We start from the raw sequence: 12,679 nt of genomic DNA, 5'->3' as shown, positions 1-12,679 counted from the left end.
CCCCGTGACCGTCGTAACCTTCCGAAGGCCAAAATATTCGAATCCCTGGCCCCTTTTTTTTTTCTTTAGAAAAGGCCACATTCGCGCTTCGATAACCCCGGTTCCTTACCCATCTTTCTCTTCTTATCTATTTATCGTCCTCTTCTTTTTTTTTATTGTAATGTTTCTTTCTTCTCTCATTTCTTCTTGTTCCATTTCTTCTTCGTCTTCTTCTTCTTCTGGAATTTATTGCCCGAATCTATGAAAGTATTGACTAGACTTAAGTACACGAATGAAAGTCTTGACTAGATTTAAGTAATGAATGAAAGTATTGACTAGATTGAAGTATATGAATAAAAGTATTGACTGGATTTAAATATATGAATGAAAGTCTTAACTAGACTAATGGGACATCGGTTGAACACGTACTGGAAGGAGTCAAGTATTGGGAGCGTGAAAATCTGGAGGAAGAGTCTCTCAAGGGCCATTTGCATATATTACCCAGGATCAAAAACGGACCCTAGACGATTATTGGATTAGAGTGGCCCGGGAAACTGAATATCCTCTAGGGACACTATTTTCCATAGTTAAGGAGTAATTGTGTTTTACTAAATGAACAGAAGCAGCAGCACTGTTCTAATTGCCTGTCTAGCATGAGGATAACGTTTGAGAAAAAAAGTATTACCCCTGATAATTCACATAATAGAATAATTGTGTATTTCAAAATGAACTCGAGAAAAAGTATTAGCCCTTATAATTCACATATAATAGAATAATTGTTTATTTCCAAATGAACTCGAGAAAAAATATTAGCCCTGATAATTCACATAATAATAATTGTGCATTTCAAAATGGACTCGAGAAAAAGTATTAGCCCTGATAATTCACATATAATAGAATAATTGCTTATTTCCAAATGAACTTGAGAAAAATATTAGGACCCCTATAATTCACATAAATAAAAGAACCTATTTTTATGAACCCTGATTAAGGCACGTAATAGAATAATTATGTATTTCAAAATGAACTCAAGAAAAAGTATTACCCCTGATAATTCACATAATAGAATAATTGTGTATTTCATAATGAACTCGAGAAAAATATTACCCCTGATAATTCACATAATAGAATAATTGTGTATTTCAAAATGAACTCGAGAAAAATTATTACCCCCTTATAATTCCACACATAATAGAATAATTTGATAATTCACATAATAGAATGATTGTGTATTTCAAAATGAACTCGAGAAAAGTATTACCCCTGATAATTCACGTAATAGAATAATTGTGTATTTCAAAATGAACTCGAGAAAAAAATATTAGCCCTTATAATTCACATATAATAGAATAATTGTGTATTTCAAAATGAACTCGAGAAAAATATTACCCCTGATAATTCACGTAATAGAATAATTATGTATTTCAAAATGAACTCGAGAAAAAGTATTACCCCTGATAATTCACATAATAGAATAATTGTGCATTTCAAAATGAACTCGAGAAAAAGTATTATCCCTTATAATTCACATATAATAGAATAATTGTGTATTTCAAAATGAACTCGAGAAAAAGTATTATCCCTTATAATTCACATATAATAGAATAATTGTGTATTTCAAAATGAACAATATCCATCTCTTATGACTGCTTGCCTACTGGTGACGTCTGAGAAAAAAAAAGATGATATTAGCGCCGATCATCTTCCCAAGAAACGACTTATAAAGTAAATTGTTTTTTTTTTTAATTCAACACAACCTTTTCGAAATGAATGACCATTTGATTTGGCAGCAGACATACCACAGGGAAGTTTTAAAAGTCTTTTATTGTGCATATAAACTATGGAAAAAGCATATTTTTCATTGTAACGTATATACGGAAGTCGGGTTTCAATTATACGTTGAAAGCTGATGTAGTCACCAGACTTACTCTTATCAGGTTAATGACATTTTTATGCAATAGCGCCCTGGGTTTGTTAAACCTTATAGTTTTTGAAAGCACTGTTGCAAGAACAGTATACTATAAGATTGTCATTTCTCCATAGCCATTTCAATACATTATTTAGTGCGTTTGTATACACTCTATAGACAGGGTGCCGCCACTGCTTCAGGGCTCAGTCACGATGTAAACCGCGTATTTGCAGTGCATTTATATATTAGAACCACAATTTACAGGAAACAAAAGGTTGCAGGAGCATATGTGGACATATTAGTGTGTCTTTATATATAAAGGACAAGTACTGCTGTCTCATTTCCTTAACCAATCACCATAAACGTATAAAAGTGCATTTTACTTCTTGCATAACGTATAAAACGTTTTTCCTTATTTTCTCTTTTTTCCATACTCATTATTTTCCCCCTTTTCCAGAGAATCATTATTTTTCCTTTTTTCCTGAGACATTATTTTCCCTTTTTCAAGAGCCTCATTATTTTTCCTTTTTTCCCAGACTTGTTATTTTCCCTTTTTTCCAGAGACATTATTTTCCCTTTTTTCCAGACTCATTATTTTCCTTTTTTCCCAGAGGCTCATTATTTTCCTTTTTTGTCAGACTCATTATTTTCCCTTTTTTCCAGACTCATTATTTTCCTTTTTCCAGGCTCATTATTTTCCTTTTTTTCCAGAGACTCGTTATTTTCCATTTTTCCAGAGCCTCATTATTTTCCCTTTTAGACTCATTATTTTCCCTTTTTCCAGAGACAACTCCGACTGCAGGATGCCAAGAAAGTTGAGGCCAAGGCTGCCAAAATCAAGGAGTGGGTCACCAACAAGCTCAAGGAGGTCAGTGACCTTTTCTGCGTTATGTTTGTTCTCAAGGAAATTGAATTTCACTTCTCGTAGTCTTGTTTTTAGGTTCTCTGTTTTTGGGTTAAATAGGGTAACATAATCTTGTTTTTTATTGAAATTGAAGATGACGTCTTGCTACCAGTTCGAGCGTTAGTATCGTTAACATTTTTTGAATGGAATTAACATTCTTTTTATCATGCAAATGACATTACCGTGAAATGACCAGTTTCATTTATATCCACACTTCGTGGAACTCAGAGCTATTGTCTATTTGCTAATGCTTATAGCCTTCATGAATAGCCAGTTTTGACTCAGACCTACACCTTGTAAAATTTAGTAATTACAGGGTTGTCTTTTTATGTCCCTAAGTTAGGATAGGTTAAGTAATTACAGGGTTGTTTTTTTATGCCCCTAAGTTAGGATAGGTTATATTAGATTTTAGATTAGCTTTTCTGTGGAAAGTTGTTATGAGTTGGAGTCCTTTTTTTTTTTTTTCCAGGGAAAGGTCCCGGTATTCAGTTACACCTTACACCTTGGGGAAAATGAAACCCAGCCACTTTTTAAGTTTTGCATTGCCATACCCCATCACTCAGAGTCAGTTCTCATATTTTCATGTTGGTCTAACTTGGTCTGAGAAGGGCAGCTTTTTTGTTGCTCCATTTTTGTTATGAAATTTATTAATATATTTATTTACTTGTTCGCATATTTATTTATTTATTTATTTATTTATCTTCTTATTTTTTTATTTACTTATATTTTTAGTTATTTATTTATTTATTTATTTATAGGACCTTTCAGTTTTAATCTTTAGAGAGCGCCACGTCAAAGTCAGGGTATCTGATGTTTCCTAGATCATCTCATTGAATGTTTTTATAGCGATTTCATAAATAGTGTCAGCTATTCACTAAAAGAGCGCAGGCTACCTTAATATTCTCTTGTATAAAAAACTGCTGATATTCCCAACCCTCAATAAGTGTTTGACATATTATTCCATTTGTTCCAAATTATTTAAATCAAGGCCTATACTACTCATTACAGAAGAGCTATAAAAACTGGTCTTTCTCGTTTATTTTTGTTCAGCAGAAAGTTGAACAATATGACTTAACATTTAGATTGAATGTAGAATTGGCCTATGAGGTCATTCAGTGCTGATACGGAAATTGACAGTAAAAGGTTTGAATGATGTAACAGGAAGAAAACCTTAAAGCAGTTGCGCTATGAATCAATTGTTAGGAGAGGGTGGAAAGCAATATGGAAGAAAGTGAATATGAAGGGAGGTACAATAAAAGGAAAGAAAGGGTTTGCAGCACTACCCCCCTACGGACAGGCAGACAAAGCCATCTCAGTAGTTTTCTTTCACACAAAACTGAAAAGAGGACTGCTTTACCCTTGCCAATAAACTGCAGGAAACAACTGCATTCCTTGTGCAACTGTATTCTGCAATTGTCATTTTCACACAGAAGGGGAAAAAAATACAGGAACGTAAACATTTCGAAGTTTATCCCATTAAAATCTCTCAGGATTCCTACTTCATTGTAGGATTTAAATCCCGTGTAAATAGAATCGAAAACCGGACACCTCGCAACAGCAAGAAGAAGAAGAAGAAGAAGAAGAGGAGGAGAAATTAAGGGATGAATTCGGTTTTTCGATAATGGCAGTCTCCTTCCTTCCTTCCAGAAACCAACCAGCTGGTGGCTGGAAGGAAGGAAGGCGTTGGGAAGACTCGCCAGATGGTTCAACCAACACGACCGCCTGCCTATAGGCTCCATCTTTTTCGTCAGACTTTAATTGTAGTTGTTGTAGATGTTATAGCTGTTGTTGTTGTTGTTGTGATTGTTATATTAATATTGTTGTTATTCATGATGAAGGTATCACTGGAATTAAACATGATTTTGATGGGAATAAAACGGACGATTGTAAAACATGCGAGGATCGCCTATTATTATTATTATTATTATTATTATTATTATTATTATTATTATTATTATTATTATTATTATTATTAAGAAATTCACAATATCATAATGAACTGTTACGCAATAAAAATTTACAATTATATAATTACCTTTTAGTAATATGCAAAAGCTAAATACAATTTACCTATAGTTTATTGATGTAATTGTTGAATTTTTGCATAATGATAATAATAATAATTTTATTATTATTATTATTATTATTATTATTATTATTATTATTATTATTATTATTATTATTATTATTATTATTATTATTATTATTATTATTATTATTATACAAGCCCACAGGGCCCACTGACTTTTGAAATTCAAGATTTCAGTGAATGTGGTGTTCATATGAAAGAAGCAACAGACGGACAGAGGATGATAGGACACACACACACACACACACAAATAATATTACACATTACGCTTAGCCGTAGTATATGGTCAAGGTGAAATTATCAGCTGCTACAGTCGGAAGCACAGACCAAACAAAAACTTGAGTAATTCCGTAGAAAAGAAAATAGATGAGAGATTTGATGGAATGGATAAAGAAGTAGAAAGGCAGAAGAAGAGGAGGCGAAGGCTTCTGTTCCACTTATTTCTTCTTTCTTGTGGCGGTATTGGCTGGCAATGGCGTGGAAAATAACTCTTCTTCCGCTTCATTTGTGTCACTAGGGGGAGGGAGGGGGAGGGCTCCTCCTCCTCCTCCTCCTCCTCCTCCTCCTCCTCCTCCTCCTCCTCCTCCTCCTCCTCCATCCTTTCATTCTGAAAGCCAATCTTCCTCCTTGCCCTGTTCACTTCTCCTTTCCTATCTTCCCCTACCCAATTTCCATACCCTTATTCTCTCCTCCGCCTTTTCCCCTTCACGGCGTTGTCCATTCAACTCTGAAACCTAACCCAGTCGCTTCCAGGTCGTTCCAGGTCGTCTTACTCATGATGCTTTATTCTCTTCCTTTCTAAGCGGCCTTTGTCCGCTGGGTCTGATTAGAGCGTCAGAACCTGGAACAAAACTAATTTAAAAATTTATTCTGCTAATCATTAACTTCGATTCTTTTACTGATATGGGTTGTGTGGTGGAGAGGATTGCAGGCAGTACCTGGTTATCATCGGGGGTTCTGTTCCTGAGGGGGTGCTGATAACCGAAAACCACCATTAACCGAAACACTGCGATTGGCCTTATGGTGTGCCATAAGGCACCTTATGGCGCCGATAACCAAATCTCAGCCTGTTATGGCACCATAAACCAGCGATTTTATGGCGCTAGACGAGCACCATAAAACCGGATCGCCGATGACTGGGGACTGCCTGTATATTGATCCTACTTAATCAGGGTCCAACATAGTGTCTCGTACTTAACTGCAACACCCATGAGGTCAGCTCAGTGGTCTGGTTAAACTACTTGAATAATAATAATAATAATTTATAATAATAGTCATTTCTGGGTTTGACCTGTGTCTGCCGGTGAAAAGTTCCTGTAGCTCACTTTTCTAAGTATGAACTAGGATCTATTCATACTTAGAAAAGTGAGCTACAGGAACTTTTCACCGGGCGACACAGGTCTTCCCCTAAAAATAGATTTTTCCTAAGTCAAAATCCCTTAAGTAACACCCATGAGAAACTGCCTAATTTGATTGTCTTTAAGCAAATGAGCATCATGCAAATCAAAGAGACGTCTCTAGGTGATCATAAAAACCAATATAAAAAGAATCCACAAATGCCGCAGTTATATACTAAGTACTTCACGTCTTTTGATAATGGAAGAATTATAATTTTTCATGAATTATCATATTTGCTTACTTGGAGATTAAGCCTACAAACTACTTTCTTGTTGTTGTTGCTCTTTTTGGAGGGGTAGGAAAGGTCTATGGAAGAGCCTTAAAAGGTCTGAAAAAGGTATTTCACTTTGAGTTAAAGATACAGGAATTTCATGATAGGATATTTATGATTATTTATTAGAATGAAAATTTTAAAAATAATGTGCTTGCCAAACAGTACAGAGTAGTTAACAATTATTTCTAATAAAAATGGCATAACTATTTTTAATTTTCATCAGTGAAACAATGCTCTTATTTGATTGTAGATTTTAGCACATTTCAATTGACGTTAAAAGTTATTAATATAGTCTTTACAACTTATGCACTAAGGGGAAAATCTTGCATGCTTATACATAATTCGAGTTGCAGGATAATTAAATTTTTAAGATTCAGGTTTTGTGAATTTTAAAAATAAGTAAATGTTGTATCCATACTGAATATTTTTCTTTATAACCATGATGCTCTGAATACTTTTAAACTGTAGGCTACAGTGTAGTATGCGATAGGTTAATGTTATGTTCTTGTATTTTAATACACTGGTATTTTAATTTGAGTGTATCTATCATTGAATAAGTATATTATAGAATTACCCAGATAATCCACTAAGTCGTACGATTTATTATTATTACGCAGTGAAGGTAAGTGAATAATCTGTTCCCATTCAACTTGCACTTGGAGGCATGTCAGAATTTTGGAATGCCCTGATATGTCAAAACTGGCGCCGCTGCTATGTTTGCTACTGCATGGCAGTGAACTAGAGGACTGGTCTAGAATTATTGCAGTTTCCAAGTTTAGCATTCAAAATGTTAAGCTGTGTATTATGAACTGATTTTTACACACACACACACACACACACACACACAATAGCCAGGAACCAATCACCTCGGGATGTCCATCTGAATTCAAAGGTTTTCATTCATAGGTTCTTGTTTGTTCTAACTGCTTAAACCTATGTAGATGCTCTACTTTTGTTTAAATATTAAATATATATATATATATATATATATATATCTATATATATATATATAATATATATATATATATATATTTAAGGGGTCTTATCCTTAGTACGCTTTTGGGCCCCAAAGCGTCAAACTGTTCTCAAACGATTATCTTCTTATCTTCATTTTGTCCCAAATTCTTCATGAGGTGAAATAGAATAATAGAGCCTCTGTGTGGCTTTATTTCCCTGTTAGAATATATTCCCATTATTGATTAGAATTCCTGTTGTTGTTTTAGATTTAGCTGGCCTTATGCCAGCAAAGGCTCTTGCTCATAGAGTAGCCCATGAGTTAGAATTCCTGTATTTCTTACCATCTCCAAACCTTAAAATCGATCATGACTACGTGGAGCTTTCAAGAGTGCTTCTATAATCAGACAATTTGAAATGGTCTCGGATTATGCATTCATTAGTTGCATATTTCGTGCTCTAAATTGCACGGATTTCTTTTGCTTTAAATGCTGTTTAAACTGTAGAAGATTTGTCTGTAAATTTACCAATCTCAACCAGTCATTTTATTTTCTTTGCAACATTTTCCAAAACAGTATTTTTTCTTTGCAACATTTTCTGAAACTATTTTTTCTTTGCAATATTTTTTAAAACTTTTTTTTTTTCTTTGCAACATTTTCTGAAACAGCATATTTTTCTTTGCATCACTTTTGGAATACTACATTTTTCTTTGCAACATTTTCTGAAACTGTATTTTTTCCTTTGCAACATTTTCTGAAACTGAGTATTTCCTTTTTGCAACATTCCCTGAATCTGAGTATTTTTTCTTTGCAACATTTCCTGAAACTGAGTATTCCTAACTAGTATACAATTAAATAGAATATTATTGTGACTTGTTTTTTATATTAGTTTGCAAACCTTCCTTATTATAATCACGTCATCTCATTTCTGTAAATAGAAGATGCAGTGAAAATGCTGAATTGTTTCTTTTCGTAAAGTAGGGGCGTCATCATCTTGGCTTAATTGTTAGCTTCTTAAGATTTTTTTATTATCAGCTATTTCAGGATTTTGCAAAATATGTTTAAAATATAACATCAGTTGTTCAACATTCTCTTGTCTTAATAGGTAAGGGTGAAATGTGTAGAATATATTTATACTTTAAACTAATCTTTATTTTCTTTTACACACACAAACACACACACACGCACACCAGACCTAGTTTTGTAGTGAAGTAGCTCTTTGGGATAACATTTAACCTTTTTTATAAAATATAAATACTTCTTATTCATACCAAGACTTCCAGCAGCCACAATATAACTATAAGTCAAGCTTTCTCTTTTGACTTGCACTTTTGACTTTAATTTTTTCTTTTTATACTAGCAGCCATAATTCACCTTTGACGTGATTGGGGAAATACTAGGTATTTATAATTATATTGGGGAAATACTAGGTATATATAATTATAAATAAAGCTTTAACTTTTTGGACTTTCACTGTTGACTTTCACTTTTTGTTATACCAGTAGCCGAAACTAACCTTGAATCAAGCTTTCACTTTTTGAACTTTTACTTTTGACATTTTCACTTTTTGGACTTTCACTTTTGACATTTTTCACTCTTTGGACTTTCACTTTTGACTTTTTGTCACTTTTTGGACTTGCACTTTTGACTTTGTATAACTTTTGACTATTTTTCCCTATTAGCACTTTAACTTTTGACTTTTTACTTTTTGAACTCTCACTTTTGACTTTTTAAACTTTTTGGACTTTCACTTTTGACTTTTAACTTTTTGGTCTTTCACTTTTGACTTTTTTTTTTCTTAACTTTTGGACTTAAACTTTTGACTTCTGGCCACTTTTTTGTAGAGATGACAGAACACTGCCCAGCCCCTCCCCGCCCCTCCCACCTTTTCCTTCCTTTTTTGCTAACGCCCAGTCGTACTTCCAACAGCTGGAGGACCAGAACGCCCACCTGCGAGAGCAGAACGCCAAGTGCAACGTTCAGCTTGAACTGTTGAGAGGACGACTCGCTCACCTGTCGTCTATGCATCCCGATAAGGATCGAGATACGGAGGTAAAAGGGCCCCCTTAGTCAGCCACTTGCTTCATGTGTCTTGCTGTGATTCCTTCATTATCGTTATTGTCATTATTCTCCTTTTTGTTCATTGTTTTTCGTCCCCTCACCCACCACCCTCTTGTCATTTCTCTGTGGAAAGGTGAATTCGGTCTTGTGTGATTCCTTTTTTTTTTTCTATTATTATTTTCCTTTTGTTTGTCGTCCCTTTCCTATTTCTCCTTTTCTCTGTGCAAACATTTATTTGATCTTGTGTCCTTTGTGGTTCCTTTTTTTTCAATATTATTGTTATTTTCTTTTTTTCATTGTTTTTCGTCTCCTCCCATCCTCATCATTTTGTCCTCTCTCTTTGGAAAGACAAATTCTATATTGTCTTTTTCTATTGTTATTGTTTCTTTTATTTTAGATGTTTTCTCTCCCCCCCCCCACCCCCCCCCCCCCACCCCCCCCCATCCCCACCCTTTCTCCTTTCTTCGTGAAAAAATTAATTCAAACTTGTGTCTTGTGATTCTTTTCTATTAATATTATTGTCGTACTTTGTCTTGACCCCCTTTCTCTGTAACTTTCTCCGTAGAAAGATGAATTTGTTCATTTTTTTAAATAGATATTTCATTTTTGTAAAGTCTGATTACTAATCTTTATTTTTTCACTCTAGATCCTTTGTCAAAACTGTATTTTTATTCAGATTTTTCCCTTGTAGATTAAATTCCAGTAACCAGTATTTTTTTCTTCTAGTTTTTCCCTGACTTTACTGATTTTTTTCCATGGCGTTCTTTGTTTTCAAACTAATATTTGTCTCTTTCTTCAACCAAATTTTTAAATGCAGCAGAATTTTTAAAACGCATTTTCGTCATTTTTCCTAACCATTCCTGCGTCGTAACTTTACATATTGTTGACATATCCCATGATGGTTGCATGGCACAAGTGTTAACAGGATAATTTTTCAACCCAAAATCAAGATTTTCATTTTTAGGAATTTTCAGTATTGAAGGAACTCCCACCAAACACCATCTTCACATTAGGTGAAGACGAGTAGGCATATAGTGTCAGTGAAAATTATTTTTGTTGGTCTTAGGTTAGTTACCATTCAAGTGAGTGCATACAGATAACCTTTGATGAGCATTAATCTTCAAAGTAGATTAGACTACCTTCTTTCAAGTTCTTCACACTGGAGTATCATAATTGACTCTGCTTGAAGAGCAGACACGTGTGTTTGTGTATGTGTGTGTGTGTAAATTGCGAGATTTAAATGGCATACGAGATTCCAGTAGATTTCTTAAGAGTTATTTCGATTGCATGAGATCAGGATGACATGCTTCACACACAAACATGACAAATGCCAGCGCATGTTGCCTGGAGTTGTTTCGTGAGTAATTAGTGTGTGGATGCGTGCGAGTTTTAGAATTCGATGATAAAGTAAAGCGAGCACTACATCTGCTACTACACTGAAAGAGTGAAGACTGAAAGAATGGATTTTTGCTCTGTATGTCTGTTTGTCACGTTTCCTGTGAATATTGATTAATTGATTTATGGTAGCTAAAGCTGGCATCGCAACAGTCAGGTTATTGATGCCACTGTGAATGTAGTCAATTAGATGGTAGCATCTGCCAATGAGAAGCTAATCATATTGATAAATCTATGTACCTCAAAGTGAATGAGGTCCTGTACATTTTAGTCAGTATGAATTTGTGTGTGAGTGAGTACTACTTAATGCTTTGACTAGTCTAGCTCCTAATTGAATGCAGTATATGAACTGTATGTTTAACATGATGTATTAGGTATAGAACTAAGTGCAGTGTCAGTTCATTCTATTTTTGTTTTGAAATCTAAGGAATATGAAATGTGAAGAATTTTTTTGGATTGACTAACAACTTTGTCCCTACTTCAGTCATTTCTAAAATATGTCAAATTGAAGAAATATGCCAAGCTTTTGAATGATCACGATATAGAAGCCCGTTTGAAATGCTGTAAAGTAACGTTAACGTTAACCTTGAGTTGCTTGAGAAAGTTGAAGCCTAAGAGGTTATGTTGTAGTCAGTAAGAGTCCAGTTTAAGAATTGCACTTGTTATAAATAGGTCTCATAAAAATTTTAAAAATATATCCATGTATGTGGTACGCAATACATGTCATTAAAAGATGCACGTCAGTTGTCTTTCTCCCAAAACTGGCTTGACTAGTGCTTGCAAGACTCATTGCTTAAACTGTCAGCAATCTGTAGAGATCTTGGTTTCAATTTGAAATGGACTCAGTTGAGAGAGTAGCCCTTACTCTTAATATTGGTTTTAAGGTCCCCTGTTTTATGTACATATGCCCTCACCCCAGATTTCTGCCTCTCCTTTCCAGCGATTATGGAAAAGGAGGTCCCTAAGTCTGCCTAAGGTATGGAGTGACGATGTCTGTGTGGTTCTTTGCTTCCAGCTGCTTGAGTGAAGCTTTTTTTCTCTCTCTCTCAGTATGTGTTGTCTAAAATTCAAAAGAAACTAATGCCAAGTTGCACATGATAGTTTTTTTTTACATTTTGTTAAAGCAATTTTTTTTTAAAGTATAAATGAGCTGACCTATGGTCAGATTGACACTCCACTGCTTGTAGGTTTTAAGAGTAACATGGGCTTTGAATGGAAAGCCATCCAAGGTTTTTTTTTTACATGTTTTTTATTTTTGACACCCTGTTGGAGAAGAAACTTTGGTCACAGGGAAAACACTGATGCTTGACATGCATTTTCCAATTCTAAGTCATTTCTGGTTACACAAGTCTCTTGATTATATAACACAATTGGTACAGGAATTTCTCTTTCCTCTCAATTTCACACAGGCTCCTTTGTGGACGTTTATTAGAAAAGACTTAGAATACATTGCGTAGTCTATTTCACTTAGCACCTAACACCAGCTTATGTCATTATTTTCATATTACTAGCGCCTTGGCTTCTTGCAGATGTGCCAATCAGTTTCAGTGCCCCATTGCATAGCCCAAGTGCATTTTATTTTAATGCCCTGTGATGTGTTCCTGTGAGTAAATATCTGTAGATACTTTGCTGTAGTTGATGTGTGTTCTTTGGACATTTTGCAGTTTCCCCCCATAACGTGTACATACACTTTGAGCTCAAGGCTTCGAAGGAGATG

The 12,679-nt window shown here is 34.6% G+C and overlaps 1 protein-coding gene across 14 annotated transcripts in view; it reads left to right on the top strand.

The window, feature by feature from the left end:
* Positions 1 to 12,679, top strand: part of LOC135215194 (uncharacterized protein CG43867-like) — a 575,055-nt gene that overhangs the window by 510,954 nt on the left and 51,422 nt on the right. For 12 of the 14 annotated variants that reach the window (XM_064249686.1, XM_064249684.1, XM_064249682.1 and 9 more), the window contains 3 exons: positions 2,673 to 2,756; positions 9,436 to 9,558; positions 11,903 to 11,938. In XM_064249686.1, coding sequence (XP_064105756.1) covers positions 2,673 to 2,756; positions 9,436 to 9,558; positions 11,903 to 11,938 — 243 coding nt within the window. The remainder of the gene's footprint in view (positions 1 to 2,672; positions 2,757 to 9,435; positions 9,559 to 11,902; positions 11,939 to 12,679) is intronic. The other 2 variants (XM_064249677.1, XM_064249685.1) reach the window with 2 other exon arrangements.

This window comes from Macrobrachium nipponense, chromosome 5 (assembly GCF_015104395.2).
Source record: "Macrobrachium nipponense isolate FS-2020 chromosome 5, ASM1510439v2, whole genome shotgun sequence".
Lineage (NCBI taxonomy): Eukaryota > Metazoa > Arthropoda > Malacostraca > Decapoda > Palaemonidae > Macrobrachium > Macrobrachium nipponense.
The sequence above is the reverse complement of the archived record's forward strand: the minus strand, read 5'-3'. Positions and strand labels throughout refer to the sequence as shown.